The sequence below is a fragment of the Ambystoma mexicanum genome, chromosome 4p (genome assembly GCF_040938575.1).
Source record: "Ambystoma mexicanum isolate Mex_15411 chromosome 4p, UKY_AmexF1_1, whole genome shotgun sequence".
Taxonomy (NCBI): domain Eukaryota; kingdom Metazoa; phylum Chordata; class Amphibia; order Caudata; family Ambystomatidae; genus Ambystoma; species Ambystoma mexicanum.
This window is the reverse complement of record NC_090927.1, coordinates 955,979,028-956,006,596: the sequence shown is the minus strand read 5'-3', so window position 1 is coordinate 956,006,596 and position 27,569 is coordinate 955,979,028. Positions and strand designations below refer to the sequence as shown.

The 27,569-nt window shown below is 45.6% G+C and overlaps 1 protein-coding gene across 2 annotated transcripts in view; it reads right to left on the bottom strand.

Annotated features, from left to right (window-relative positions):
- The window catches only part of ASCC3 (activating signal cointegrator 1 complex subunit 3), a 2,962,611-nt gene that overhangs the window by 164,731 nt on the left and 2,770,311 nt on the right, over positions 1 to 27,569 (bottom strand). For both annotated transcript variants that reach the window (XM_069606524.1, XM_069606525.1), the window contains exon 38: positions 26,023 to 26,247. In XM_069606524.1, coding sequence (XP_069462625.1) covers positions 26,023 to 26,247 — 225 coding nt within the window. The remainder of the gene's footprint in view (positions 1 to 26,022; positions 26,248 to 27,569) is intronic.

Here is a 27,569-nt window from a genome sequence, read left to right as displayed (position 1 = left end):
CCCAGGTGTCTACTCTCTAAAATAGACAACTGCCAACACTTTCTGAGCAGCGATGGATGGGAGGGGCAATGAGGAATCTGCGGGCGAAGAATCAATAGAAAGAAAATTCCGGTAAGTAATTTCTCCTTCAATGGATTGCCTTTCTCCTGCAGATTCCTCATCTTATAGACTCCTCAAGCAGTGAAGCAATGGAGGTGGACAGAAAGTTCACAGCAACAGATTTTGCAGCACTGCCCTGCCAAAATGCGCATCAGCCCTGGAATGCTGGAAATGCATTGGAGGGACAGGGCCTCCCTGTCCTTGTCCTGTAGTCCTTTTTCATTTGTGTTCTGTATTGTTTTCTGCCCAGAAGTCCATGCGGGACTCCTGGCAGGGCAGCTCTTCCTGTTTTTGGTTTGGTGTACAGAACCAGGGGATACCCTTAAGGCACCCATGGGTGGGGGTAAAACCCTGTGCCCCTAGTGTATGTTTTTGGGCACCTTTGTGTGGCCCACAGAGCTGGGTAGGGCCTGGGGGCAGCTCCATGCTGAATTTCACAGGCGCTCTCAGTATCCTCCATTTTGGGATACCCAGGCTCTGCCATTGGAATCAGTTGATTCCAAATAGGCAACAAGATGCCCCTGTGGCCTCTTGCTTTCTATTGCCTGTTAACTTGTTTTCCCAAAGTCCTGGGAAGCCCTGACTCTGTCCCTTCCCCCTGACTGGCTGTTGGGTGGAAGTTCCATATATGGTGTTGTTGTGAAGTCCAGGCAAGACTGGCTGGAGCCTTCCCAGTGACTGTATGTTGTGGGTACACCTTGTGGGTGGGACCTGGGTGAATGGAGTGTGTGACCAATATGCACTTCTTGTTGTGGATGTCTAGTTTCTGGTGTTTGACACAATGACTGAGACAGCCCTGCCCAAAACTGGTATGAATGCAGTGTGTAGTGTTGAATGACTAGGTAGTTGTCCCAATACACATTCCTTGTTGTGAGTGTCTGAGAGGGAGGAGAATGGCCTGAATGCACTGTATGCCTGATTGGCTGACTGACTGCTGAATGCCCTTCTGGGTGATTGGTTGCCTGAGTGTGCTCCAGCAGAATGAATGGGCGATCAACTACTATATCTGGGAGCCTCTCACTGCTAGAATTTGTTCAGAAGCTGGAGTTGAATCTGACATTGAAACTGAAGCTGAATCTCGAAGCCGGGCCTGAAGAAGTAGGTTGACTGCTGTCTCCCTTTGCCGAAATCCGAAAGCCGCTGAGACTGATCCAAGAGAGGACCTGGTTAGGCGCCCTCTTCCCGTGCTCCGAGGCATCATCGAGCACCGCTAACCTTCGCCGAAGCTCCCTGGAAGTCAGACCCTCGTTAGGCAGCCGACCGGAGACGGGGACCGCCGAGGAGAACAAAGATAAGCACCAGACATTCCGTCCACCGTCGTTGACCAGGGTCCGCAGGTTTGCAGAACCGCTGGAGGCCCATCGAAGCCATGTTGCCCAGAAGAGGGGACCGCTTGATGCCGTGCCATCGACGATCGGAGCCGCATGCTCCTTTGCCTATGACTTTTGATTCACGTAGCAGCTCGTCCGCACCGCCGCCCGCCTTATCTCAAACGAGAAGGCCACGCCGTCGATGCGCCGAGGAGCATCCGCCGGTGGGTTTCCCGCCACCCAAAGACCGTAGAGACGCCGGACGACTCGATGCCCTTGCTGGCCCACAGTTCTTCACAAACTCTTTGCAGTTCTGAACTATCGACATCGAGGTGCCCCGCGCGCCTCTTCCTTGCAGGACGTCTTAGTTCCATCGTCAACGAGCACCGCTGGGACCTAAGTTGCCGCCTCGATGCCGAGTTCACTTTCTTCGAAGGATCTCGATGATCCGTGGCTCCTGATGTAAAGGGAGTTGCTCAAGAAGGATCCTTCCACGACTCGTCGTCAAAATCTACTATTCCAGGTACATTGGGGTGGTAGAAACATTATAGAAGGAAATAAGACTTATTGGACAATACATGGACTGGGATTGTAGAGTAACTTTATTTTACAGGTTGCCCAGTTGTGGGGGATCTCCACACAGAGCTGTGTCTAGTGGTGGGGTTTTCTGCCAATTGTTCTAACCAACTGCTTTCCCTCCTACATGTATTGTTGCTTACATTTATTAAGTGATTTGTGTGACATTTAACCAGAGTACAGTTGATGCACTTTAATGAAATCTAATAATAATTGTGGTACCACTTAGAACTGTATGTATTTCCAATTTCCATTGTAGATTAACTAAGCACAAAGTGAGTTTTTGTGATTGTGTATATAACCTTGAACCTTAATTATATAAAGACTGTGCTTTAACTAATACGGTGGGGGGACATTCCTTTGTGGGTGCTTGGGGACTACACTGTACTTAAGAACCAGCTTGCAAACTAGGCCTCGATTGCTCGTCCATTGCTACCAACCATAAAAAATCTTGGCTGGGGTCCACTGTGCCTCTCCTCTACCATATAGAGAGTAGGAGTACAGACACCCCCCTTCAGTCTTTACAAGCCCCACGAACGACATCCAGGCTGGTAAACTTATGGACTGAGGACCACATTGCCGCACAGCAAATTTCCCTAACTGGGACCCTCCTATTGCAAGGCCGTCAATGCAGAGACCCCTGTGGTCGAATGTGCCCTGATGCCAGATGACAGCTCCCTGCTTGCAGACTGATAGCATTCTGCAATGCACAGAATAATCCACCGGCATAGCGTCTGCTTGGTTACAGCCAGGTCCTTGCGGCCTAGAGAGTAGGTCACAAATAGCTGATCAGATGTATGAAATTCTGATGTCCTTGCGACGTAAAAACTCAAGGCCCTTTTGGGATCTAACCAATGGAAGCACTCCTCTTCCTTAGAAGGTTGCAGCAGTGGGTAAAAATGGGGGTCTACAACGAAGGGCATGCAGTTTGCCGACCTGTCTAGCGGACGTAATTGCAACCAAGAAATCTGTCTTCAGACTGAGCCGCCGCAAAGAACAGGAGTGCATGGGCTCAAAGGGAGCTGCCATCAAGAAAGTCAAAACCAGATTTAGATCCCAGTCCGGGACAAAAAAGGGAATCGGCGGAAACTTATTCACAAGGCCTTTCAGGAATTGGGCCATAAAGGGATCGTAATAAATGAACCTTGATCAGGGTACCTCTTGATCACAGACAAGGCCGCCAAATATCCTTTAACTGTGGTAACCTGAAGACCTGCCGAGGTCAGTGACAGAAGGAACTCCATCACTGTAGTGGTGGGGCAAGAGATAGGGTCAATCTTGCGTTCCCTGCACCACGCCTCAAATCCTCTCCACCTGCATGCCTACAGGGATCTCGTAGATGGCCTGCGTGCAGTCATCAACAGCTCAAGTACCTCCTCTGAGAGATCCCGTACCTCCTCTGAGAGATCCCAGTCATATTTCATCCTCCCAAGAACCATGCATGTAGGTTAAGGGGTTTCTGGGTTCAGGTGGAGCACCCGACCTTCCGACTAGGTTAGGAGATCCGGGCGGTGAGGCAACAGAGAGGTGGGCAGATGGTTATATCCATAAGGTCAGAGTACCATGTCCTCCTCGTTCCAATCAGGGTGTATCAATATCATGGATGCTCGAAACCTCTTCAACCTCCTGAGAATCCAAGGGATGACTGGAATCAGAGGCAAGGCGTAGTGGACAGGGAAGGTCCAAGCCACCAGAAATGCATCCCCCAACGCGCTGTTCACTGGGAATTCCCTCAAGCAAAACTGTCTGCACTTCCTGTTGGACTCTGAGGCAAATGGGTCCACTGATGGGGTAACCCAGCAAGAGAAGAACTCCTCTAGGACTTCCTGACACATTTCCCACTTGTGTGTGTCCATGCTCTCCCTGCTCAGATCATCCACCAAACTATTCTCAAGCCCCCACCAGATGCACTGCTGAGACCGAGATCTGGTTCTCTAACAACCAGAACCACAGCTGAATCGCCATTCTGCAGAGGGGGAGGGAGGGCATACTACCCTGCTTGTTCTGGTAGCCCATGGCCCCCATATTGTCCATCCGAATCAGGACATTCTTCCCCTTCAGGGACAGGGTGAAAGCCCTCAGGGCTAACCTGAAGGCTCGCAACTCCAGCCTGTTGATGTGCCACCTGGCTTCCATTGCTGACCAAAGGCCATTCATCTGCAAGTTCACGCAGTGAGCGCCCCAACCCTTCAGAGGCACATACGTGACCACTCGGCCAGAGGCCACAGAGGTCAGAAGGGTTCCCCAGCCATGAGATTGCTGCTGTCAGCCCACCAACCAAGGTTGACCACTGACCTAGACACCCTTAGAGAATATGTGAGGGTTCTGAGGTAGGAGCCATTTAGAGATCTCAGGCACAGCCTGGCCTCTGGCACTAGAAAAATACAGGATGCTATGAGGCCTAAGAGGCAGAGAAAGGAAGCTGCCAGTAAGGCGCTGTGGCTCCGGAACAGGTTCTCTATCTGCACAATGCTGTTGACTCTCTCCTCGGGAGGGAAGGCCTTCCCTACTAGGGTGTCTAGGACAGCTCCGATGAACTGGAGCCTCTGGACCGGCATCACATGGGACTTCTTTAATTTCAGGGAGAAGCCCAGCCTGTGGAGTAGAGAGCAGGTGTCCTCTAGGTGGGACAAAACCTGCTCCATCGACTTCCCTCGGATCAGCCAGTTGTTCAGGTATGGGAATACTTGGACACAGGTTCTCCTGAGATGAGCTTTAACTGCTGCCATGAGGTTGGCGAAGACCCTTGGAGAGGAGGTCATCCCAAAGGTAAGCACTTTGAATATGGTGTTTGTCCCCTATGAGGAAGCTTAGGAGCTTTCTGTGCTTGTGATGTATCAGCACATGGAAATAAGCGTCCTGTAGATCTATTGACACTAGCCAGTCCTGCAATTCAAGAGTGTGGAGAATTTGGGGAGAATTTCTCTCAACATCACCATCCTGAGTTTGTCTTTCCTCAGGAACTTGTTCAAGGCCCTGAGGTCCAAAATGGGACAGAGACCTCCTCCCTACTTGGGTACTGTGAGAAACCGGAGGGTATCTTAACATCTATTCCCCTTTGTTTCCCTTCTCGGGTGGCCAGGGAAGGACCATCAGTTTTGGGTCGCGACCCTGGGGCCAGAGAAGCGAGGGAGGATATCCTAGGGGAAAGGAATTTGGCGAATGGGGAGAGGACAACCCTGAAAGAGACACAATATTTCCCATTTACAGTTCATAGTGAACCCATTATTCCAGAAACCTTTGTAGGCTGTTTCCCCATTGTCCTTGTTCAGAGTAACATCAGGAAGAATGATAAGTCTCGAAGATGCAGAAGGAGAATGAGGAAGAGAAGGGTGCACCCAGACGAGGCATGGTATCCCCTTTTCCTATTGATGAACAACCTAACATTTAGCCAACCTTTATGGGTTACTGTAGGTCAACTCCCCTCAGTTCCCCTCATGTAACACTTGACAGTACTGAGACGAGGAAGAGGCAGCTTAGAGTAATGAACACTATACCATTTCACCACTTTAGTAATGGGACAAAGTAGATGCCTGCAATGTATTGTGACGGTCCGCTTGTCCCCTTAATCATGGCCAGGCAAGCTTAATTGAGAACGCACACCTGCAAACTGTTAAAACGGTGCAGGTGTATAAAATGAGGAAAGGAAAGCATCACAGGGAGGAGCAGCAAGGAGGCCTGTGCAATCAGCAGAGAATAGTGTTTGAAGAGAGGTGAGCTGCTGGAGGAAACTGCAGTGGGCCGGTTCGCTATGTGCAGCATGCCGAGATGCTGGGGACTGTAGAGAGGGAGGGTTCCAGGAAGCGTGACGTGGGAGCTGCAGCTCTGTGGAATGGACTAAGGTCCGAGAAAGGAGCTGTTTGGAGAGGCTGTCCCTTTCACTTGCATCAGAGGTGCTCGCCCCCGTGTCAAGACGCCGACACAGGAGTGTCTGAGGGGCAGGGTTTGGACCCCTCGTAGCAGAAGCAGAAGGCGGTGTAACCTATGCTGCTGGGAAAGCTATCAAAGCGACCACTGAGTTTCCGTCAGATGAGAAGCCTGGTGGGCGAATGTCTGAATATTTCCATTGCTAAAGAATACTTTGCATCGGAGTGATCGCATGCCTCAGGAAGCACGTTTTCTAAAGTCTCAGAGTGCTGGGCATTTCAATCAAAGTCAAATGAACGAACATTGGACATTGGGATGAATAGCAAATATATCTCTAACCCCACCAATGTCTCTTGAATACCGAACTGGATAAATACTTTGAAATTAAGCAAAACTAATCCATGTTCAATTCCGAAGTGAACAGAACTTTACAATTAAGCAAAACTCATACATGTTAAATTTCCGAATTGAATGGAACTCTAAAAATTAAGCTATATAAAGGCACACTGAAGATTAAATTTAATGGAACTTTAAAACTGAGCCAAAGAAAGGTGTATTGAATACCGAATTGAGAAAAAGCTTCAAATGGCATGAATATACATTGAAGAACATTTCTACTGATGAAATTAAAGTCTTGGTCAAAGGATCCCTGAGACTTGAGGAACTACCTTTGTTGACTTGAGGACGGAGCCTCAAGATTCTTTTGTGTTTGAGCTATGTTACTTAGAATTTGGGGAAGGGAACCCAGAGAATTGTTTAAAACTGTATCACTTTGAACCTAAGAAAGCTAATTTTTAATTTTTTTGTGAAACTGCTTTACTTTTGCAGAAGGGAGCTGAAAGGAAGCTGCGAGCTGGAAGAAGCTCAGAACCTTATGTTGAACACTGTTTCTTTTGATTGCTGACATGCCGACACATTGTATAGTTTTAGTTGTGAGGGCAAGCATAGGTTTTTGACACAGACAGATTTTAAATTGAACTCTTTTGACTCAGGCGTTCCTTAGTTTCATTTAAGTAAGGAAATCCCACCTTAGCATAGGACAAATTAGGCAGTTTTCCATCCTGACTTTAAGTTAATGAAGTGTTATATTTTGAACTTTGGAATCTGTTGTATGTGTCTTACTTTGTGATGCCTTCACAGTACCAGGAATACCAGCCCATTCCTCTCTGCTCAGGAGGTACCTCTTCCACGGCACCCTTCAACAACACGGATTGCAGCTCTTCCTGGAGCTCCTGTCCCTTTTGGCTTGGAGGAGGTGGGGTGGGGGTCCTGAATGGTGGTCTCCTTAAGAAGGGCAGACAATAGCCCCACCGCACGTGCTCCAGGGCCCAGGCGTCGAAGGTAATCTCCTTCCATTTGGGCCAAAGCTCTGACAGCCATGCACCAGCCTTTAAGTTGTGGGAGGGGAAAATCAAAGCGGAGAGCAAGAAATGCTTCTGCCCCGTCTCGCCTGTGGGAGCTGCGCCTTCCTGTCGTAAGGCACCTAAGGCCTGTAGCTATGGCTCCTGGAGGCGAAGCTGAAGGCAGGATTGGCCGACTGCACAGCTAGGCCCAGAGATTTTGCGACAATCGTTGACTCCTTAAATGTTTCTATGGGCGAGTCGGCCTTCTGGCCGAAAAGGAATTTGGCCTCGAAGGGCATGTCCAGCAATCTTTTCTCAATGTTTGATGAAAAGCCTGAAGATTGTGGGGACGCCTGTCTCCTCAACGCTATAGCAAATCTCATTGCAAATCTCAAAGTTTGCCCTATTTGTAAAAACACTGGGACACATTAAAAAACCATTGCACCTCGACAAGTGCACTTTGGCATATTACAAGCACCAGGGCTAAAATTGCCCTAGTGCAACAAAGATACATTTTCACTACATTTTTGCATCAGGGCAAAGTTTGCCCTAGTGCTAATACTGTTCCGTATTAGCACTAGGGCAAACTTTGCCCTGGTGCACAAATGTAGTGAAAATGTATCTTTTGTATCAACTGCACTTGTCGAGGTGCAATCGTTTTTTTTATGTGTCCCAGTGTTTTTACAAATAGGGCAAACTATGCCCTAGTGCTAATACCGTGCAAACTTTGCACTTGCACAGGTGCAAAGTTTCTGTAATCTGTCCCCTGATGTTTAAGTTCGATTTGTAGTGTCCTGCAGAGCTGGTTTAAGCTCATGCGCATCAAACAACAATTGAATGGATTGCATGGTCCTAATTCTTCTTTATTATCATTCTGAATCACTCAAAGTTAATGCCACATTGTGAGGAATTAGACCATTCGCACGGGGAGAGTGCGCTCTCCTGGGTTTTTTTATTTTTTAATGAGAATGAATGATGGGAGATCAACCTCCGAGGACTGTGTGAGGCCATTTCGCACACAGTCCATCTGCTTCTTGCACCAAACGCAAAGTCACATGTACTCTAGGAAGACACAGCCTACAGGCGCCATCTTCTCCTGCCATATTCAGCTGGAAAGTGACTGCCCCAGGTACATCAAAGCATCTCCAGAAGGGGGAAAGCATACCTTCCTCCAGCATGGGGAGCCTAATTTAAATATCAAAGGCCCCATGGATCTGCATTCCTTTTGTCCCTCGGCTGGTGGCAGTGCATACTAATGAGATAATTGAAGTAAGCCCAGAGGAGAGGCATAGTTGCCGAAGAGACAACAGAAAAGCGGGACTAACACCACTTTGGTATGCAATGTGCCAACCTGAAGGTAGTTCCCACCTCTCTGTATGAAAGGCAGTGAAATGCACATCTGGGTCGACTATTTAACGTAGGCAAACCCCTGCAGAGCTGACCCCTTTCAGAGGGGAGAAGTATGTGGCTTGGGGGAGACAGGAAGTCTGCTCCCAGCACAAACTTCAAGGGAACCCTGCGCTTTAATCAAGAGTCACAGAGGGCTAAGTTAACCAAAAAGACACTTTGAGCTAATATAGACAAGGAGTTGGATGGGACGTAGGTATATGTTGTCACCCCCTTGTCTGTCCTATTGCAGAGCACTCTGGTCCTGACCTCATGCATAACAGAGGATTGTTGGTGTGGACCCAGGATTGTTTTTTTAAGGTGGGCTTAGCCTACACCAATCACTGGGCCCCATTTGGCTTTAAAAAAGGGCTTCTAAAGGAGTAAGAAGAACTAATTTGGACCCGAGCCGAAGATACGCTCTACCTTACATCTTCCGCCAGTGAAGGAAGGCCAGGAGTTCCAAGAGGGAACCAAGATCCCTCCCCTAAACATCACAGAGGGAGATACCGGACTCTGAGGACCCGTCCAGCAGCTCCAGAACCGGTACACAGCCAGCACACAGCGTACCCTGCTAGGTTCTGCCAGCAAGCTTCCTAGGTGGGGAGTTCCGAAGAGTATCTGAACTAAAGACAAGGTCATTGCCTTCAAACACTCTCCTGAGTTTTGGCCTGTCTGTCTTGAAAGGACACGAACCCTGCAAAGAAGCTAGGAGGAGTTCCACACAAGCATCATCCAGCACCAATCTTTTAAGGCCATTTTTTAGACAGTCGAGTCCTCTAACCGCATCTGGCTGCACCGCTGACAGTTGTCACACCGCCGTCACCAGAGCCGTCCGAGACGCCTTGACCAGCATTCCAGATCCGCCAACCAGCACAGAGACAACGATTGTTGGCCCTGAGCCGCCGTGTCGGACAGCCTACAGACGTCCATCCAGCCTTGCTTGCCTAACTGCCTGCCGCCTGGTACCCGCAGCTGTCTCCCGCCACTAACTCTGTCTCAATGCTGTTGAACCGCCTTGATTCTGTCGAGCACCAAGAACTTCCTCAGCACCAGGTACATTGTGGTTCTGCCCCTTTGGTCCTTCTGCAAAAGCCCCTGGAGACTGTTACGACCCTTTGCCCCTTTGGTGCTGTAACCGAATAACCTTGAACTGGAAGACTGATTACTTTACCAATTACCCTCCTGTCAGTATCCAGAGTGCATCCCTTTTCCTTTGTGAAACTGTCTGTCCTCTGTGTTCCTTAACAGGGTGGTCGTATTTGTATTGTGCTAGAACTGTCTGTTGTAGTAATAATAAAGTAAATATCTTTATACAATCTTGACTAGACAGTCCCTTTTATCATTGGGTAATAACTGTATTTTCGCTGTGTTGCAACAAACAAACAATCCATGACCTTGCAGAGATAAGCCTGCCATTCCATCCACGTTACCAAAATTGGATAAGGAGGTCTTATAATTCACTTGTTTTCTAATCTGTTTGGATCCCTTTTGGTGTACTAGAGGTGTGGGGCTGATTGATGGTTTAGAAACCGATATTCATCCCTGGACCACTGCTTCCCCCGGAAGTTGATTCATCACACACATATGCATGTTTGTACGGCATAGCTTGGCATGGGGAGCCAACAGCAGCTCCTAGTAGCTGTTGGTTTCAAGTTAACCAGCCTCTCCTATGGTGGAAGCAGGACATAAATAGCTCCCAGCCATTTTGCACCCTGCTGTGTAGTGTTGATTACAGTGGTCCAAAAATAATCAATATTGAGTTTGCACCACCTTGATTTTGTGCCAGAGATCAAGGAATGGGGAGTTACACCACAACAGTTGGAGCAAATGGTGATGAGCACTATTGATGAGAACATTGATTTGAGGGATGCATTTGGTATGGAGGATGAATCCCAGGCTTTCAATTTAGAAGAAGGAGATGGTTGTGAGCCGAAAGTGGACGGCCATGAGAAAGGTAGAGATGGAAGGGCTTTCAGTTTGTAACACTACTGAGGCATTGCCTAGGTGAAAACAGAGACACTTCTTGAAAGTGGCAGCATAACTCAGACCTATTTGGGAATTGATAACCTCAGGGCTACGTGACCACGATCTACATTAGTAGGTAGAGTGCACAGTGCGACTAAAACTAAATATGACCAGAGGAGAAGCGAAAACCGAATAAAAAGTTGGGAACAGTAGAGCGATCAGCACAGCTTAACCTTTGACGATGTTCAACCATGTGTAGTGGGCTAGAATTGGCACAACCGACAATGTAAGGAGATACCACTCTTGAATACACAGTCCCATGATAGAGGCTCTAGGGAATGTTAAATCACATCAAGCAACCTTTACATCTTATAAACAAAAAGGCACGGGGGACCCACGTCTGGGCATACCCATCCCACTCAAGTGAAATGCCCAGATGAGGGTCCCGTGCCTGCTGGGCCAGGAGACCCAAGCTACCCCTCACTGATGATCCCCAACGAAGCTGAAACATGTCTGGGCATGCTTGTGGTCTCGTACGGTATCTGGACCAATCATCGAAAATGGATTCATCAAATTGAAATCCAACTAAATGTATTCATTGAAAGTAATTTCCATCGAAATGCACTTTCATTGAATATATTTAGTTGGATTTCGATTAGGGTTAGGGGGAACCCCCCACCCCAATAAAGAAAATGTTACATGAAGCTGCCCAGTGCCGAAATACTTTTTTATTTCATGACTGGACAGCTCCATGCAACATATGAACATTCAAATTAAATGCATTGAAATGATATCTTTTACATTTAAAAGTACATATCCATCGAAACTTGTCCATTCCTATATTCGATGGACAAGTTTCGATGGAAAAGTACTTTTAAATGTAAAAGATAGCATTTTGATGCATTTATTTTCGTTGTATTTTTTTTAATGGATTTGCTTTTTGATGGTTGGGATTCGATGGAAAGACCATAAACCGCCGCGTACAGAAGGGATGTGACCGAGCAGTTTGGGCTGGACTGCCCCTTTTGACCCGAGAAACCTGAGTAAAACCCGAGAAAACCAGAGTGTCCAAAATTGACAGATCAGAGAAATAAAATGGAGCAAGGCCATCCTCCTTCATCGATCACTCTTTGGACAATAACAGCTCACTACTGGCTTTGTGCAATACTATCAGAAGGAACTCACAGGCCCCCTTACTTATGCAAAGAGAAATGATTTAGTAATTTATTGGCTTGCTCGGTGATGGCCTCAGACCAGAGAAGACTATATATACTCACAATGATAGTTGATGATTAACAATGAGGCCTCCATTGTGCTGATCGATGGTAACATCCTAAAAGTAGAACATGAGGTAAAAACACCTGGCTTTTATACGCAGGCATGGGCGGATGAATCAATGATCCTGCACTTTAAAAAGACGGGCCTTTGTGCTGGTTCCACTACGACCCATAACCTTAGGGTCCTGGACTCTCTAATAAGAGGGACACAAGAAGCAGGGGGGCAGACATTATATGTACTTGACTTTAAGGCAGCGTTCGTCAGGGTTGATCGAATGAGAGTTTGGGGGAAACTAAGCAAATGGGGCTGCCCGCCTTGGCTTATTAACATCTTGAAGGGCGTACATCAGTATACCCAGGCGGGTGTCTATCTCACAGAAGACTGCACGGTCACTGCCCAGGTTGAGATTTGTAAGGGGGTGAAACAGGGATGTACTTTGGCTCCCTTGTTATATAATTTATGCATGGCAGATCTGCCGGTACGTCTATTACCAACGGTTGGTTGCTGCCCAAAGCGAGGGGGACGTCTCATCCCATGTCTACTTTATGCGGACAATGTCGTCCTGTTAAATAATACCTATGCTGGAGCCAAAGCCATGTTTACGTCATTGTGTAACTATGCGCATGAAAATAATCTTAAAATAAACATGGGGAAAACTAAGGTATTGGTGGTAACAGCCAAAAAAAGGGAAGTGCCCCAGTTTTAATACCCCCCTGGGCAGGGTGGAATACGTAGCTTCTTACCATTAGTTGGGCCACGATATGAGCAGCAGCAAAACGTATAAGTATGTAGTCAAAGCTAAGAAAACAAAGGCCCTTAGGATGACGCAGTGGATATCTAATTTTACAAGAGAAAACACAGGGTTTACTTTTGATGAAATTATTATATGATATAAACAACACTTTTGCCCCATGGTGGTATATGGCATGGAGACCTTGGCATTGAGGCACCTTGCATCGTTAGATATCATAGAGGGGCAGTTTTGGAAACTGATCTTGAGGCTTAGTACCTCCACACCAGTGCAATATATTAGACTGGAACTTGGGCTGACCTCACTTGAAGGGAGTGTTGCTGATGAGGAGAGGCCTTTTGCACTTGAAAATCCACTCCAAACCCAAACGTCAACTGCTCCGTATAATTGAGGTGCCTGGCCGCAGTAACAACAGTTTTGAGGTTTTGGTAGCCAATTTATTTAGGAACATTGGATTGTGTCCTGACTACTCGAGGGGAACCACTTAAACTCTAAAACGCATATTTACAAGAAAAATTAAACAGTGGGCTTGGGCCAGTAATTACACCTACTTGGGGGCATTAAGTAGTCATACCCATGTTGCATAAATATTTACAGCCACAGAAGTACTTAAGGCAGTGCCCGAACCTGGCAGTATTGTTCTTTCGGTTAAAGCTGCGCATCAACCAACTGCAAATTTTGGCATCAATTGGTGCACAACTAGGGCTCCCTTTAAAGGAAAGGTGCTGTCGCATTTGCAAGAACCCTGACAGAGCTGAGACTGCGAGACACATTTTTATGGAATGTACTGCCCTGGGTGTAGATTACATGACAACCCTAGGCCATCAGGTACATGAATATGATTACATCAAGTGCGATGCCTTTTGGAACTACTGCCTGAATACAGGACAGCCCAAGAGTTTATATTGCCTTATATCAATTGTGGGGAATAATTAAAAAGCATTTACCTGCAGTGAATAAGATGGCAAACTAAGGGGTGCCCAACACAAATAAGCAATGAATGCATCAAAGGCGGCAATATAAAGGGCCAAGTTTTTATGAAACTAAACGAATAAATAAATAATAAAATACTGATAAAGGGTTCAGAAGGGCAGGTAAGGGAATATGCAAACTGGTTTTCTGACATATTCCGGATGTCTGAATGAAGTTCTTTATATCAGCATGGAAACCTGGCCAGTAAATCTTCCCCCTGATCTGCGCCTGGGACTTAGATTGTCCTAATTGTCCCCCTGTCAAATTAGAATGTGCAATCTCTAGCACGATCTTTCGATGGGTTTTGGGGATTATTAACCGAGTTTTACTCAGGCCTTCTCTGGAGGTTTCCTTTTTGTACAGTAATTCTTGTCTTGGGAAGATAAAAGGACTTCCCTTCTCTAATTATCCCCCTTCCGGAATCACCTGTAAGAAAGCCTCTGCAAGTGCTGGATCATTTTGCTGGGTGAAGGCTAGGTCGGGAAGGATGGTAGGTTCTTCTTGACTTTTTGCCGCTGTGATAGATGGTTCATCAGCTTCCCCAAAGCCTAATGTACCTCACTCAGTTTCTTCTGGTTCACTCTCTATAAAATGGAGAAATAGAGCCCTTTCAAGAATGCCCTTTCAAGAATTCCCTATGCAATTTTGTCCCCATGATGTACTTCAAATGGAATTTTGCCATAGTTCTGTAGGAGAGCCTTTGTGTCTCCCTGGAAGTCAGGTCAGATTTTGGAGCCAATCTTATATAACACCTAGGAGGGGGTATCAAGACTAGGTCTGTAGGAATCATTCCTCTTTTCCCTGCTGGGATAGTAGCTTCTCTGCTGCTACAGATATCAAAGCCTATGGATTCTTTTGTGGCGATAGAAGGGTCTGAGGCTATATGATTAAGCTTCTGGAATTTTAGGGTTCCACAATTTGTCTCAATTGAGTCGCAGCCCACTCCTAGCACCATGTGCAAGGAAGGCATGGTATCAAACAGTAGGACAGACACAAGAGATCACAGTTCAAGGGTGTTTACTGAACTTCAATTGGGTTTGTAAAATGCCTATCTAAACCTAAATCTAAAGATGGGAGCAAGCTTCGACCATCAAATAATAATAACATAGTCCTAGTGCTGTCTGTCAAAATACATGGGCCTATACTAATAAACCTATTGCCAATCCTTACTTCTAAATAAAAACAATGTGGGAAACAATGTTATGCAAAAGAAAAGTGTTCAAGAAATGATATGTCAGGATATTCAAGCCATTGGCTTCCCTTCCCCACGTTTTTAGCACGGGACAAGGCGGCACACTCAAGCATAGCAGTCTCTCGCTTCTCTGGCACAACGGTGCAGATCAAAACTTCAACATCATGGCCTTCTGTGCCAAAGTCTCACTGCCATTCAAATTCTCTTTTTCAGAAGGCCTCACGCAACACGACAAACATCAAAGTTCCTTTCTTCTTAGGATTTCACACAGACACATTCTCTGGTGATTTTCTGTTCACCCCGGGGTCCCCTCTGCCAGGCTCAGTCCCACTTTAACACAAAGCTTTCAATTGATCTCCCTCTGCCAGGCTTGGACCAACTTTATCTATTTTGCCACACACTTTCTTTACTGTATCAACATCGAAGACTTTCGATTGTTTGCAGGATTTCTCTTGACCCGTTGCAGGACCACTTCCATTCACAATTCTCTACAACTCCTTCCCTTTTCAGCTAGGTACCTTACAGAGACCTTTGATTGAGCACACCCGCGTTGCTGGACCACTCTGTCAAAGGTATCGTATCTTGGTATCAAAGTTCAACAACTCCTCTGCAGTTCAACTTTACTTGCGTCTCTTATCACAGGTACTTCGAACAATGTTCATTCCAGTGCTCGCCATACAATTTTGCTGCTTGCAACATTGGCTTCAACACAGACCGGTCTTGTATCGGTCTCCCCAACTCACCGGCTGCGATGATTTCACTGACGCTGCTTTGTTCTTGGAGCCAAAGGCAGTACCACGGCGACTGGTGATTCTGCCCGCTTTGATTATCGACGCGGGAGGATCCCGGGCATCTCCGACACACAATGCAGGATTCTTCCTGGTATTACGCTTGCCAATCCCGAGGGCTCATGAAAGCAAAGGTTCCTTGTCGAAAAGGTCAAGGGAACTTTCCTTCTTGCGATCCTCTTCTGGTTTTCAGTCTTTCTCCTCTGGTTAAACTGCCATCTTGGAACTCACGTTTCCTCGTGTGCCTTGCCTCGCTCAGAGTGTGCCCTCATGCTCCGCCTTTTATCCGTGTGATGAAGTGTAATGGAAGTCAAGTGTGACTGATTGTCGATAATTGCCTGACCTCGCCCGATCATAATATTGGGACATGTCAGGTACACGGCTCAGGTGTTAGTCAATTTTCTCTCATAGCCTGCTGTCTGTGAGAAAGTGTTTGTGTTGTGAAGGGGCGGGGGTAGAGTTCCTAAATATCCTACTTGACAAAATGGGGTAAAGCTGTTATAGGGAAGCGGATACCGCGTCTCACCATCCAGTGTCCCACTCCCACAAGACCCCTCACTCAGATGATCCTCCTGCACTGGTTCACCCCCAGGAACTGGATCCAAAAGTGATGGCTGTGTCCTGGCCACCTGGATGACAGATCCCAGGGGATTAGTGGGTGAGACACCTTCTGGTTTCTCACAGTACGCACAAGCCAAGTGCCCTGGATGCATAAAGCCGACTAGCTAGCTACTTGCTCCTCAATCTCTGTATCTATTTGTATAATGCAAGCCCCAGCATTCAGCCACTAAGTGTACACTACCAATGTGCAATGTATTCAGCTAAAATATTATGAATCTACATTATATTTTCTCCACAATAGCTATCAGCACGTGAAGGTGGTGGTCGTTTATTTTGTTAATCCCAAATACAAAATCGAAAAACAGGAATCCTCTCTGTCTCAAATTGAACATGATTGTACCTGACTGTGTCAAGCAGTAGGATCACAGGCTCTGTGCTGCTCTATCACTGAGATAGCTGTGGCGGCCCTACCAGCAGCGCAGAAGCAGCAGGCTGCACACGCAGTCTCCCTGGTTAAGTCTCTCATACATATCATCTTCTGTGATTGCATTTTAATTATATGTTAATGTACTTTCCATCCTTGTCTCCAAACAGATTCTCTATGTAACACCTTCATCAATTAAACTCGCCGCATTAGGTAAAGCAAGCCTGACCCAATGTGCGTGTTTGACAAGATCGTATTTTTCTATAAAAACAAATTTAAATTATATTCACCTAATGCTCCTTAAATTAATATGCAGATTGAATTGTGGATTTCACTGTTTGCCTTTTACTTTAAAGGACATCAACTGAAAAAAAGCTATTAATTTTCCTCAACAGCACAGCCTTATCGCAGCAGTATCGGTTCTGAATGCAATAACATATCCGCAGAAAATCGTACTGGTAATAACTATAATAACTCGGTATTTCTGAAGTTATTTGCCGTGCTTAAACACTGTAAATAAAGAAGCATTTACCCAAGTTAGTTGAATTCAATGTATCAACCACAAACCCGTGTCCTGCGGGGTGAGTGCAGCCTCAGCGGCTAGGGCTTAACTCAATGAGCTGCACATTCACTGTATTTTGGCAAGCCTTACACCCATTATCATTGTTCCGCAATATTAAGAAGCATATCTAAAATACCTACAATGCCAACGATATTTAAAAAAAAAACGTGAAAAGGGTCTTATAGTTAGTTACATTGGGGGAGGGCCAATCTGGTGACAAAACTGGCACCGTGGCGTGGAACAACGTTTAGCACACATGAAAAAGCTTTCAGCAACAACAGTTGCTCCTGGCAACTTTCCCCTGACCTCTAACCCCTAAAAGGTTAACATACAGGAAGCTCAGCTGCTATCTTACAAACTTAATTAATCAAAAAGTCATTTCCGAGCTGTAAATAGGAGTAAAACACTTCAAGTACAGCAGCAAGCCCACCAGCTAATCAAAATGCAAATGCTGCACAAATTAAAGTTGTGATTAACATTTCACAGTAGATGCTTAAGTCAATTGGTCACACAAATGGGTTAAGCGCCCCCTCATTTCCTACAGCCGAACCCGGGAGAAGCCTCAATGTATTTAGTGAGGGATTTTCAATGACAACAAATGACATACAAGTGTCTGTAGTAACAAAATATGACGGCCTCCTGGCCAGCATGTCACGCTAAGAGCCTTGAAGAAACACAACACCCTTCTTCCGAGAAACTACAAGTTCTTGAAGTGCGTCACAAGGCCGCCAGAAACAGTGGACAGCATATGCACGCCTTCAATGGCCTCAATTAAAGTGTATGGCGCCAGATACACCGAGGAAGGACGATAATACCTATATTAATCTGTAACTAACCCACTCACCTGAGAGTGATGCTGAACGGCCATCGTTCATTAACTTTTCCAAGAGACCGACTTCTGAATGGTGTATTGTGCAAGCAATTTAATAGATTCAAAATGGAAGGTATTACTTCAGAAAGGCAAAGCGACTCCCTTGTGACAATTCATGGCAATTAAATATCCATACCTGCCCCATACCTGTCTAGCCTCCGAGTTTAGCTCCGAGATTTCGGGTTTTTACGCTCTTCTCCTGGTCTCTGGGGAAAAGCGTCGAATCTCCGGGTTTACCAGAATTAACAGTGCAAGGCATACGCTTTAGTTACCAGGCGGCTGCGCCATAATATCGGGATCAGGGAAAGGAAATGCACAAGGCGTCTGCCCTCAAAAGCAGAGGTCGCAAGAGGGCATCGGAGGATCAGGACCCAGACACCCCATGCAAAATAACACTCATAAAACGCAGCAAGTGGCACTCCAAACACTCCCCTGAAACTAGAATACATATATCTAGGTGTCACTATTGGGCCATAATGATACCCAGAGATCTAGCCCAATTGTTGTGGGCCAATATTACAAATTCTGCAGTCACCCCAGCAACAATCAGACACAATGAGGGGGAAAAAAAACATGTTCTCTGATGAACATGGAATCTACAGGGAAATAGGGTTGATTAAAAAGTTTAAAAATACATTTGATTCTCGGGTCATACTGACGTCGAGTTTAGGGGGGTTTTGTGTGTAAAAAATTGAGACAGATTCTTGCCGAATACCGGGCAGGGCGTCTGTGATGTCATTCCCTGGGTTTCTTGTCTACAAATGTAAGGTGCAGTAGATACAAAATTCGGGTTCAGAGCACCAACTGAGAATGAAACGGCAAGTGGTAACAAAGGAGTGAGTTGGGGGAGGGTGGAGAGAAACATGCCTGGGTTGGAACTGCCTTAAATGGCAAAGTCTGAAGTGCCAGTTCATCTGGCTAGTATGGGACACTTTGTGAGGCAACATGTGCCTGTTTGCTAAGTTATTGGACTGTGCAGCTGGAAGTTTCAACTGAACTTCCGCATTAAAATTCACTATTTGCCACAAATTGTGCCACAAATTCTTCTCAACTTGAGTAAAAAAAATTGTGATTGTGGGCCACTTTTCTACTCGTGACTGGGCCTAACTCATCATCCTTAAAAAATAATGCAGCCTGACCCTGAAAATCCTTGCATTCACAGCAATATCAGAGTTTATGTTATAATTATAATTGTTTTCAGGCATGGTATCAAGAGAGACACAGACTCAAAGATGTTGGTTTCAAACCCTTTAATTACTAAGGTTCCTGACTTGGTGTGATGCCTAGTTGGCCCTAACACTAAAGGGATGGTTCCCTTAACTGATGTTTCTAAAGGCCGTCGAAGTCAGGAAGTCCAAAGTAAAAACCTTTCTGTGTCTAAGCCTATGCTTGCCCTTACTCTTTGACAACATGTGTTAGGAAGTCTCTTAAAAGAAAAATGTAGTGGTTCAACAGAAAATAGGAAACCAAGGTTGGTTTCAGGTGGTCTTCTCACCCGGTGAGGGTTGGTCAGTTTCACAAAAATGAGTTAAATCAAAAAGGGCTGTTCATAAAACCTTCTCCACAGTTCTTGCAGTAGTCTCACACATTTTCAATGTCTTAGTTCCTTGGGACTCACTTCCCCAGGCTTTAACTCTTTCCAGTTCAAAACATAACCAAAAGAAATATACACAGTTCCTCTTCAAGCTTCTCAGGGTTCCATTCGCCAAGCTTAGGCCCCTTTCAGTTCCCTACACCAGTTCAATTTGTCAGGATGTACCTTTCATGCAATATACAGTTCTTTAACACATACTTCACTTGTGGGGTACAATCAGAAACTTCGAAGCCGCCCGGTTCTTTGCTCTTCCTAGGCGTGACCACTCTGATATGTAACCCCTCTCTTTATTCCTTGCTCTTCCTTTTTAACCTTTCACCTTCAGGTGCCTCCAGCACCCTTTCTTGTTCTTTGTTTCCTTTACTTCCTTCTCGTGCACACTTGCATCTTCCTTGCTTTCTCGTGCACACTTCTTGTTTTCTCGTGCACACTTGCACTTTCCCTGCTTTCTCATGCACACTTCTTGTTTTCTCGTGCACACTTGCACCTTTCTCGCTTTTTTCACTTTTCCGCTCTCTGCCGCTTTACAAGCTTTCTCTCGCTTCTTTCACTTTTCCGCTCTGTGCTGCTTTACTTGTTTTCTCTCGCTTTTCCACTCCATGCCGCTTCATCAACTGTGGCTTTCTCCTGCTCCGCTCCAGTCAATCGCATGCTCGTGAGTTTCTAGCTCTCGGACATGAAAAGCATCGAGCAGTGTCGCACTGACGAGCGGTCCCTCTGGATACACAGGGTTGAGGTCAGGGTCTCTCCACCTGCTCCTCAGATACCCTTAGGACAGGCACAAGTGCCATGGGAATGAGTACTTTTCTGACCGCCAACAGCAGGATGCAGGGTTCCTCGCACTGGCTACTTGGAGACACGACTCCCTAGCCACACTGCAGCCCCTTTCAAACACAGGGCCAGCATCTTGTCATGCTGTTCCGATCCAGGCTTCAGATCCTGCTGCTCTCTGACCATCCCAAGCTTGATTCTTCTTAGGAAAGAGACCACACCTTTCATAGTTATGAAAATAGTTACGTGGAGTCAGGTGTGAGTGATAATTAGTAAATGCCTGACTATCAGTTTGAGTTCTTTCTATAGCCGGTTTCCCTTATATTCCCAATGTTGTTCCTAAGGAAAATCTTCAATACTCCTGGTTGCCTCTTCCTCGTCCCAGTATTGGTTGGGAATGGGGAGGGAGGGATGGAATGGGTTTTGAAAGACCGTATAAAGGCTGAGGGAGAGGGTTTTGAGGTGAAATGGAAAAAGGGGGAATACCATGTCTCGCCCTTGGGTGTTCTCCTCCCAATGCCTTATGACCCTCCACTCAGGTGATCCTCCCTCGCTTGTGCACTCCCAGGGGCGGGATCCAAAAGGATGGCTCTTCCATGGCCACCTGAATAGATGATCCGGGGGCTAGATGGGAGAACTCTGTCAGGTTTCTCACAGCACTTATTACCAAAAAGGTTTCCAAGTGCAAACCCGGGATTCGAACCTTTGTTGCTCTGCGTCGTCTTGCTTCTAAGACGAGCGCATTGCCACTGACCTATACTACCCGTGTTTCCTAATTCAAGCCGACATCTGTCATTTGATATTAAGTGAAAGCCACCTGTCAAGCAAGGTAAGCACGTGTGTGACACTTTGGTATGAATTTTATGTCTAGGCAGAGTGTGCGTAGTCTCATTCTGGCGAGCTTATGGAACTGAAAAAAGATTATATCTGGTACACTCTGTTGTATTTACATTTTTAAACTTAATTATGAATTCGGTATTCTTCTGGTGCAGGGAAAAAATTAGATCTAGCTATCTCTGTGTAACAATATTCCAATGTCGATGTACAACCTCAATAACACAGAGTTGAATTTCCTGCACTCTACGTAGAGCAAACTGCTCTTACCAAACTAAGTTGTCAAGTGGTGTAAAGTAAATAAACATTCAAAAGCAATAAATGTATAGATTTAAGAAACATCTTTACTTCAAGCTCATAAACTTACATTTCATCAAAAATCATTGTATTCAAACTCATAATTCTTTATAACAGTGTTGACCACCTTTTTTAGAACGGTAATTTCAATGAAAACAAATAATTCCTCAATAATCTCAGTATTATCTCTTGTTGATTTTCACCACTTCAAATGGTTAGATGTTTGAGATCTAACGCGTTTCAAATATTAACAATTCTTCATCAGGGAAACCATCTGACATTTATATAATTCAAAAAACAAAATCAATTTCAATGTGCCATTTTTAAACGGTTAGTCCAATTAGTCATACATTTCACTACTCAAAAGTCAAAATAATGTAGTCAGGGGTCAGCTAATTAGTGCATAATAAAAACTGCATACTCAAAAAATGAAGCACAAACCTACCAAGAAGCAATGCTGTTTATTACAGCTCGGTGAGCACAAATCAAACAGAACAGAGGACTAGCTCTGATTGAAGACTGACATCTGAATGGACTATAAACAGTATATTAATAGCAAGAACTACAATAGTCAGAAGTCGGGAGAAACACTTGCAAATTGGAGAATTTGTTTTTTCTGTGCTTCCCAGGGATTTGATTGGTTTGCAATCTCCTCCTCCTCGACAGTAACATTAATTAGTAGTAACATTTGTGAAAACATCATTAGAGCAAACAGTTCAATAGTTTCCCATCACCTCACCTCCCCATGTGGTACCACATTTTATTCACAACCCACTTTAGAACATCTTGTTATTAATGAAGCAACATTTGTGCTGACCGCCGGAACTTTAATACACTGCCATTGGTGAGCACGATTGAGAATGGGACACAAGACACCCTGCAGCTGGTGGGAAAGGGGACATTCACACAATACCTGTTAGATAATAACCTTTGTGGGCTCTGTGGTGAATACTTTGAGGCCTGGCCACCTTGTCAGAGCTCAGAAATGTACCGTCTGATTGGTCCTCCCAGGAACCCCATTCTGTCCAGTGTTCCCTTCCCACCACTGCCTGCCGATGGGCATTGACGGTCATGTGACCGGCACGCTACAAAAGAGCCTCCCTCCCCGCTAACGTGCAGGATGGCTTGTTTGGCTGACCGCCCTGCAGTAACATCACCCAGTTCCGGTTGTGTTAATTCCCATATGGCGAGTAAATTGAGCCTCCTCCCCCATTTGTACATCCCTGTCGTTGTGGTCACGTGCTTTAAATTGAAAGTTCCCAGATCTAGCCCGCCCGAGGGATTTCCCACTACGCGTATTTGTGATTGTGCTATTTATGTCCCTCCCCTCCTTTAGCTAATCATAGAGCTGTGTTTTAGACCAAGTTTACAACCAATGTATCATACCCGCTACCATTCCCGGTGAAGTCCTTTATACCGTGTGTCTGTGGCTCAGAGTATCGGTTATTTCCCATGTGGCCACCCCCACTGTGCATCTTTTTTACTCTTGCAGTTGGTAGGTGCGTCCCTCTATCTGGCACTGAATTAGCACCTTTAACACAATAAAATGAAATCAATCACTACTAATTTTCTAGAGAAATCACACAGGGTATCGAAACTACATTTTATTATACTGGAACAAGTGAGGATCTCACCAAGCGGGGGAATTTGAAGCAAGCTCTGTTACGTAGGGAACTATATTTGATTTGTAAGTTGGAATCACTGAGCACTGGAGGCATGAATCGAGAATGGGACCTCTCGTTATCTATGATGAGGTTACCTGATTGCGTGTATTGAAACATATGATTGCAGAAATCTTACACAGAAGGGGACTGGTTTTACAACTTTTGATAAAGCAATCTGATTGACCATATTAAAAAATGATATGCATGGTTCACATGAACATCGAAAGGATAAAGGTTGTTCACTTGTAATAGTTGATTTAACATGAACCCCCTTAAGAAGCCAACACACTGGCCTCCAATGTGCATCTTTTTATTTGAATCATACAATCCCTTCAATTAGGTTTGCCTGGGGCCAAGATGATCCTTTTGTAAAATGAACAAGGTCTGGGCTACAAGCATTGTAAAGGAACCAGGACTGGGAAGGCCTAGTTGCCGTCCCCTCATGAAGGCAAATGTGCATTGCAGTATTCATCTCCTCTTGATTAATGCAACTCCTTGCATTGCTCCATTAACACGGATATTTTTCAATGCACCTCTTTCCACCACATTACTTGTTAAACGTCTCTCAATGCACCACGAAAGGGTCCTTTTCTTTCTTGGATCACTCGAAAATCTCCCAAAGTACTGCACATATTAACGCATTGATACTCCAAGTTGTACATACACTTTAAACATCCCGCTTAGAAACATGTGGGGGAAAACATCACCCACCCTTCCCTACACCTTAAAAAGAAAGTGCTGGGGCATTTAAATAAAAAAAGGCCGGAAGGAAATAGTGGCGAAGAAAATAAGAAGGATGTAGCGATCTGGCAAAAATCTGAGAGATGTCCCAAAGAAGGGCAGCGTAATGTGGCAAGTGCTAGAACATTTCCCGCGGGCAAACACCTTCACTCCGGAGTGTAGGTCAATGAACAGTGCAACGCATCTACACATCTTACAAGACTTGCCAGGCACAAAGACGCACTACAGGCGACCATGCTCGCCATACTTCACACGTGCACTGACAGCGAACTCAGGAAAATGAAATGTGCAATAATTCCAGCACACCGTGGCTGCGCGTTTCAAACTCGAAGTAAAACCACAACAATCCCTTCTCATGTACGATTGCTGTTGTCAAGCGCGTGCACCGTTAGGCTAAACGCCAGCTGGAGAACTCGGAGACCTCGCTCTAAGGTGCAGGAACTAATGTGCCCTGAGAGGCAGCTTCTCGGTCACTCTTCACCGCCCAAAGTTCAGCACGGGGTCAGTGGTGGGAAGGGTGGGGGGGATCAAACACTGTAACCGGGTGCACTGCTTAGATACTAGGAACTTTAACCTTCCTCCAGAAAGCATGACTAATACGGGGAAGCCCAGGGCATCCCCAGAGACACAAAGTATGCAAGAGATACAAGCTCTGCCACATACCTAGCTCTACCTATCACTTACCAAATGTGTCCCTCACACCGCAGCCAACATTCAACCGCAGCCAACATTCAACCGCAGCACCGAGGACTCCCTCGAACCGTCATTTTGTTCAGTAATGCGGTCCCCAGAAGTGCTAAGGATGTGTATTTTCGTCCTATTCAAAAAGACACAAAGGCCCAGCGCGTAAGTGGTTTCATAAAAAAGCAAACCTCCCACACCACTCAAACAGTCTCTCAAGAAGCTCCGCGCTGCGGTCCTGGACACCCAGAAATACTGCAGGCCACTCGAAGTGACCTTGGTCTGAGGCAACGCAGGAGCAATGGAATCGCCCCTGTGCCGGCGTTCGTCTTGCAAGTGACAAGGCAACAGATATCTCAGGAAGGCAAGAGTTTCCCAACTCAGCGAAAATGTTACATGTATTGCTTCCACATACTGAAGAGGCAGGTGTCGCTTTCTGTGCAAGCACGCATGAACCAGTGAGCCTCTTACACGTGCCCGCGGTGCCTCGTGGCACGCGCATGAGAAATGCACATGACATGCCAGCATTTTAGTCATGGAATAAAAAACACCAGGATTTACTCCTCGCTCTGATAATGATAGGGAATGTGAAAATATAGAAGGCACTGCTTGGCCAAGGGCAGTCTAGCCCAGGCATGGTCTACTGGACACGTTTCTGATTTGGTAACAGAGACCTGGGATCCAATCTTTCCTTCACCCTTGAGGCGAAACATACCGGATTTTCGACAGGTCACTTTCTCCCTGTGCCCCAATTGTAAATATGTGTAATGTTCAACTGGAAAAAGCAAGCATACAGTCGTCTATCTAGAACTGCCCCAATTGCATGCTCTCAGCCCTGCTCTTCATGACGTACAGATGGATGCCTGTGGTGAAGTGTCTGTTCCTTCTATGTGCTGCACCTTCTGTGTAAGGCAGTCTCTCCATTCAGTGCTCCATGCTACATGAAAAGCCTGCCCATGTCCCTGGTGACCAACTCCAGAAGCCAGCTTTGTGGCCAAAGGCAACCCCACCCCAACCCAATTGCCTGGTACCAATAATCACGTTTTTCACTTTGAATTTGATAATTTAACTGCGGAAAGACGGTGGCATTTATTAATCACCTTTTTGACTGAAGAGCTATCTGTAATGTTATGGTTGCACAACAGCCTCACTGCCTCCAGGCTCGCACCAAGGTTCCCGATTTCTAGATGGACCTTTCCAGGGAAACCTGCTTCTTCTCTTGAGCTGTGCTGGTTTCCTCAAGGAACGTGGATGTTCGTGATCCGGCTTTCTCCCTTCAATCCCTACGCAGTCGCATCTGCAGGTTTGACACTGTCCTTCGCGCACTCAGAATATTAAATGTTAAATAAGTACTCCACATACATTACTGAGACATAGCAAGTAGGCTCCAAATAAGCTTCAACACACATATGGAAGAGTCAAACCATGTGCAGGGGCAGCAATAGAGAAGAGAAACATTGCCCTTTCTCAAGGTTTTCACGGACAACCATACCTGACATATCCTTATAGCTTGGTCCAGGACGGTTTTGGTATCAGTGCCATAATCTGGGCATGGGAGCAGGGCTCTGCAGAAGTGAGCCTGCAGCAGGAGATGAGTCTTGGTGTGAGAACTGTCAAAGGAATGAGGATTGACCTCAATGGGAAGCTGTTTGGCCAGTTCACTGTTCATCTGATCTTCGTTGTGTCGCACGGGAAGATCGGCATACTCTTGTGCGTCCTAGGAACAGGAAACAAATGCAATGTCAGTCACTGGGTGTAACTGCGAGTAACTGGCAAACGGAACCACAAGGTTTTACAAGTGAACTGCAAAAAAGGTTTTACTTCAGATCACACATAAGCTTTTCTGAACTACTTCTAAACTGCAAAACAGGAAATCGAAAGAAAAAGTGGATTGGGAGAGGGTATTTCACAAAAATACTGAAATCTCTCAGTAGCTCATCAGTAAAAATATGGTGATTTAATGTAATGTACCTTGTCACGTGTAGTCTAATGGTGCTTAATGTAACAGTAACACAAATCAATAGAAACTTAAAATGACAATCTTATTTACCATTCCCTGGGTACTCAGAACACAGGTTTCTAAACGTTTTGCCATGAAAGTCAGCGTGCAGAAGAGCAGTGATTGGATCGCCTGATCACAGAGGCCAGCATTGATGAACATAAAGTCAATGCAGTCTTATTTGGGGTTTAGGTAATAAATGACTTAACTGAAGTTCTTCATATCTGACACTCGCCTTAAAGGTGGTTTCAAACCAGTTAATATTTATGCACAGGTGGGACATAAGACACTTAATACAATCTCAGAATATCCCTCATTCAGGGGTCAACGGGAACAGTGACATTGCAGTGGCCCTCAGAAACTGCAAGCTCCAATGAACCCCTAATTGTATCTGGCTCATCAATTTAACCCTATTCGGCAGTGGAGGACCCAAGGACAGAAGAACAAAAGGGTCAGGTGAAAATTACAACATAGATCTAGAAATTAATGTTATTAGACCAATTGCTTAATGGAGGTGTTGCCTACTAACTAAATAATAATAATAATAATTTCACATTTATATAGTGCTACAAACCCTCAGGTATCTGAGCACTGCTTACTATTCGCCACGGTGTGTGGTGCTCATTTATCGACCTCAGAAGGATGAAAGGCTGAGTTGGGCCCTGCCGGGATTCAAACCTGCGTTAGCAGACTCTGCACGGATGTCAAAGCGAGCGCTCTACTCACTGTGCCACTTGACCAGCTAAATTAAATAGACTTTTAGGAAACATGCCAACACTCTTGGTAACAGAATTCACATGTCACAGGTAGAATTGGTATAGGACTTATAAATCTTAATTGAAAGAATGTATTTGATGAAGACCACGTGTCAACATCTAGGGCCTGTCCAGCTCCAAGGTACTTCTTGGCATTTTTCAACCAACCTTCCTTGACACTACCATTCCCCCCTGAAATAAATACAGAAGCAAGCAAAGTGGCCACGGCTAAGACTCCTATATGAGGGGGGAAAAGCACAAGGTAGAAGAAAATAAAAGTAAGAA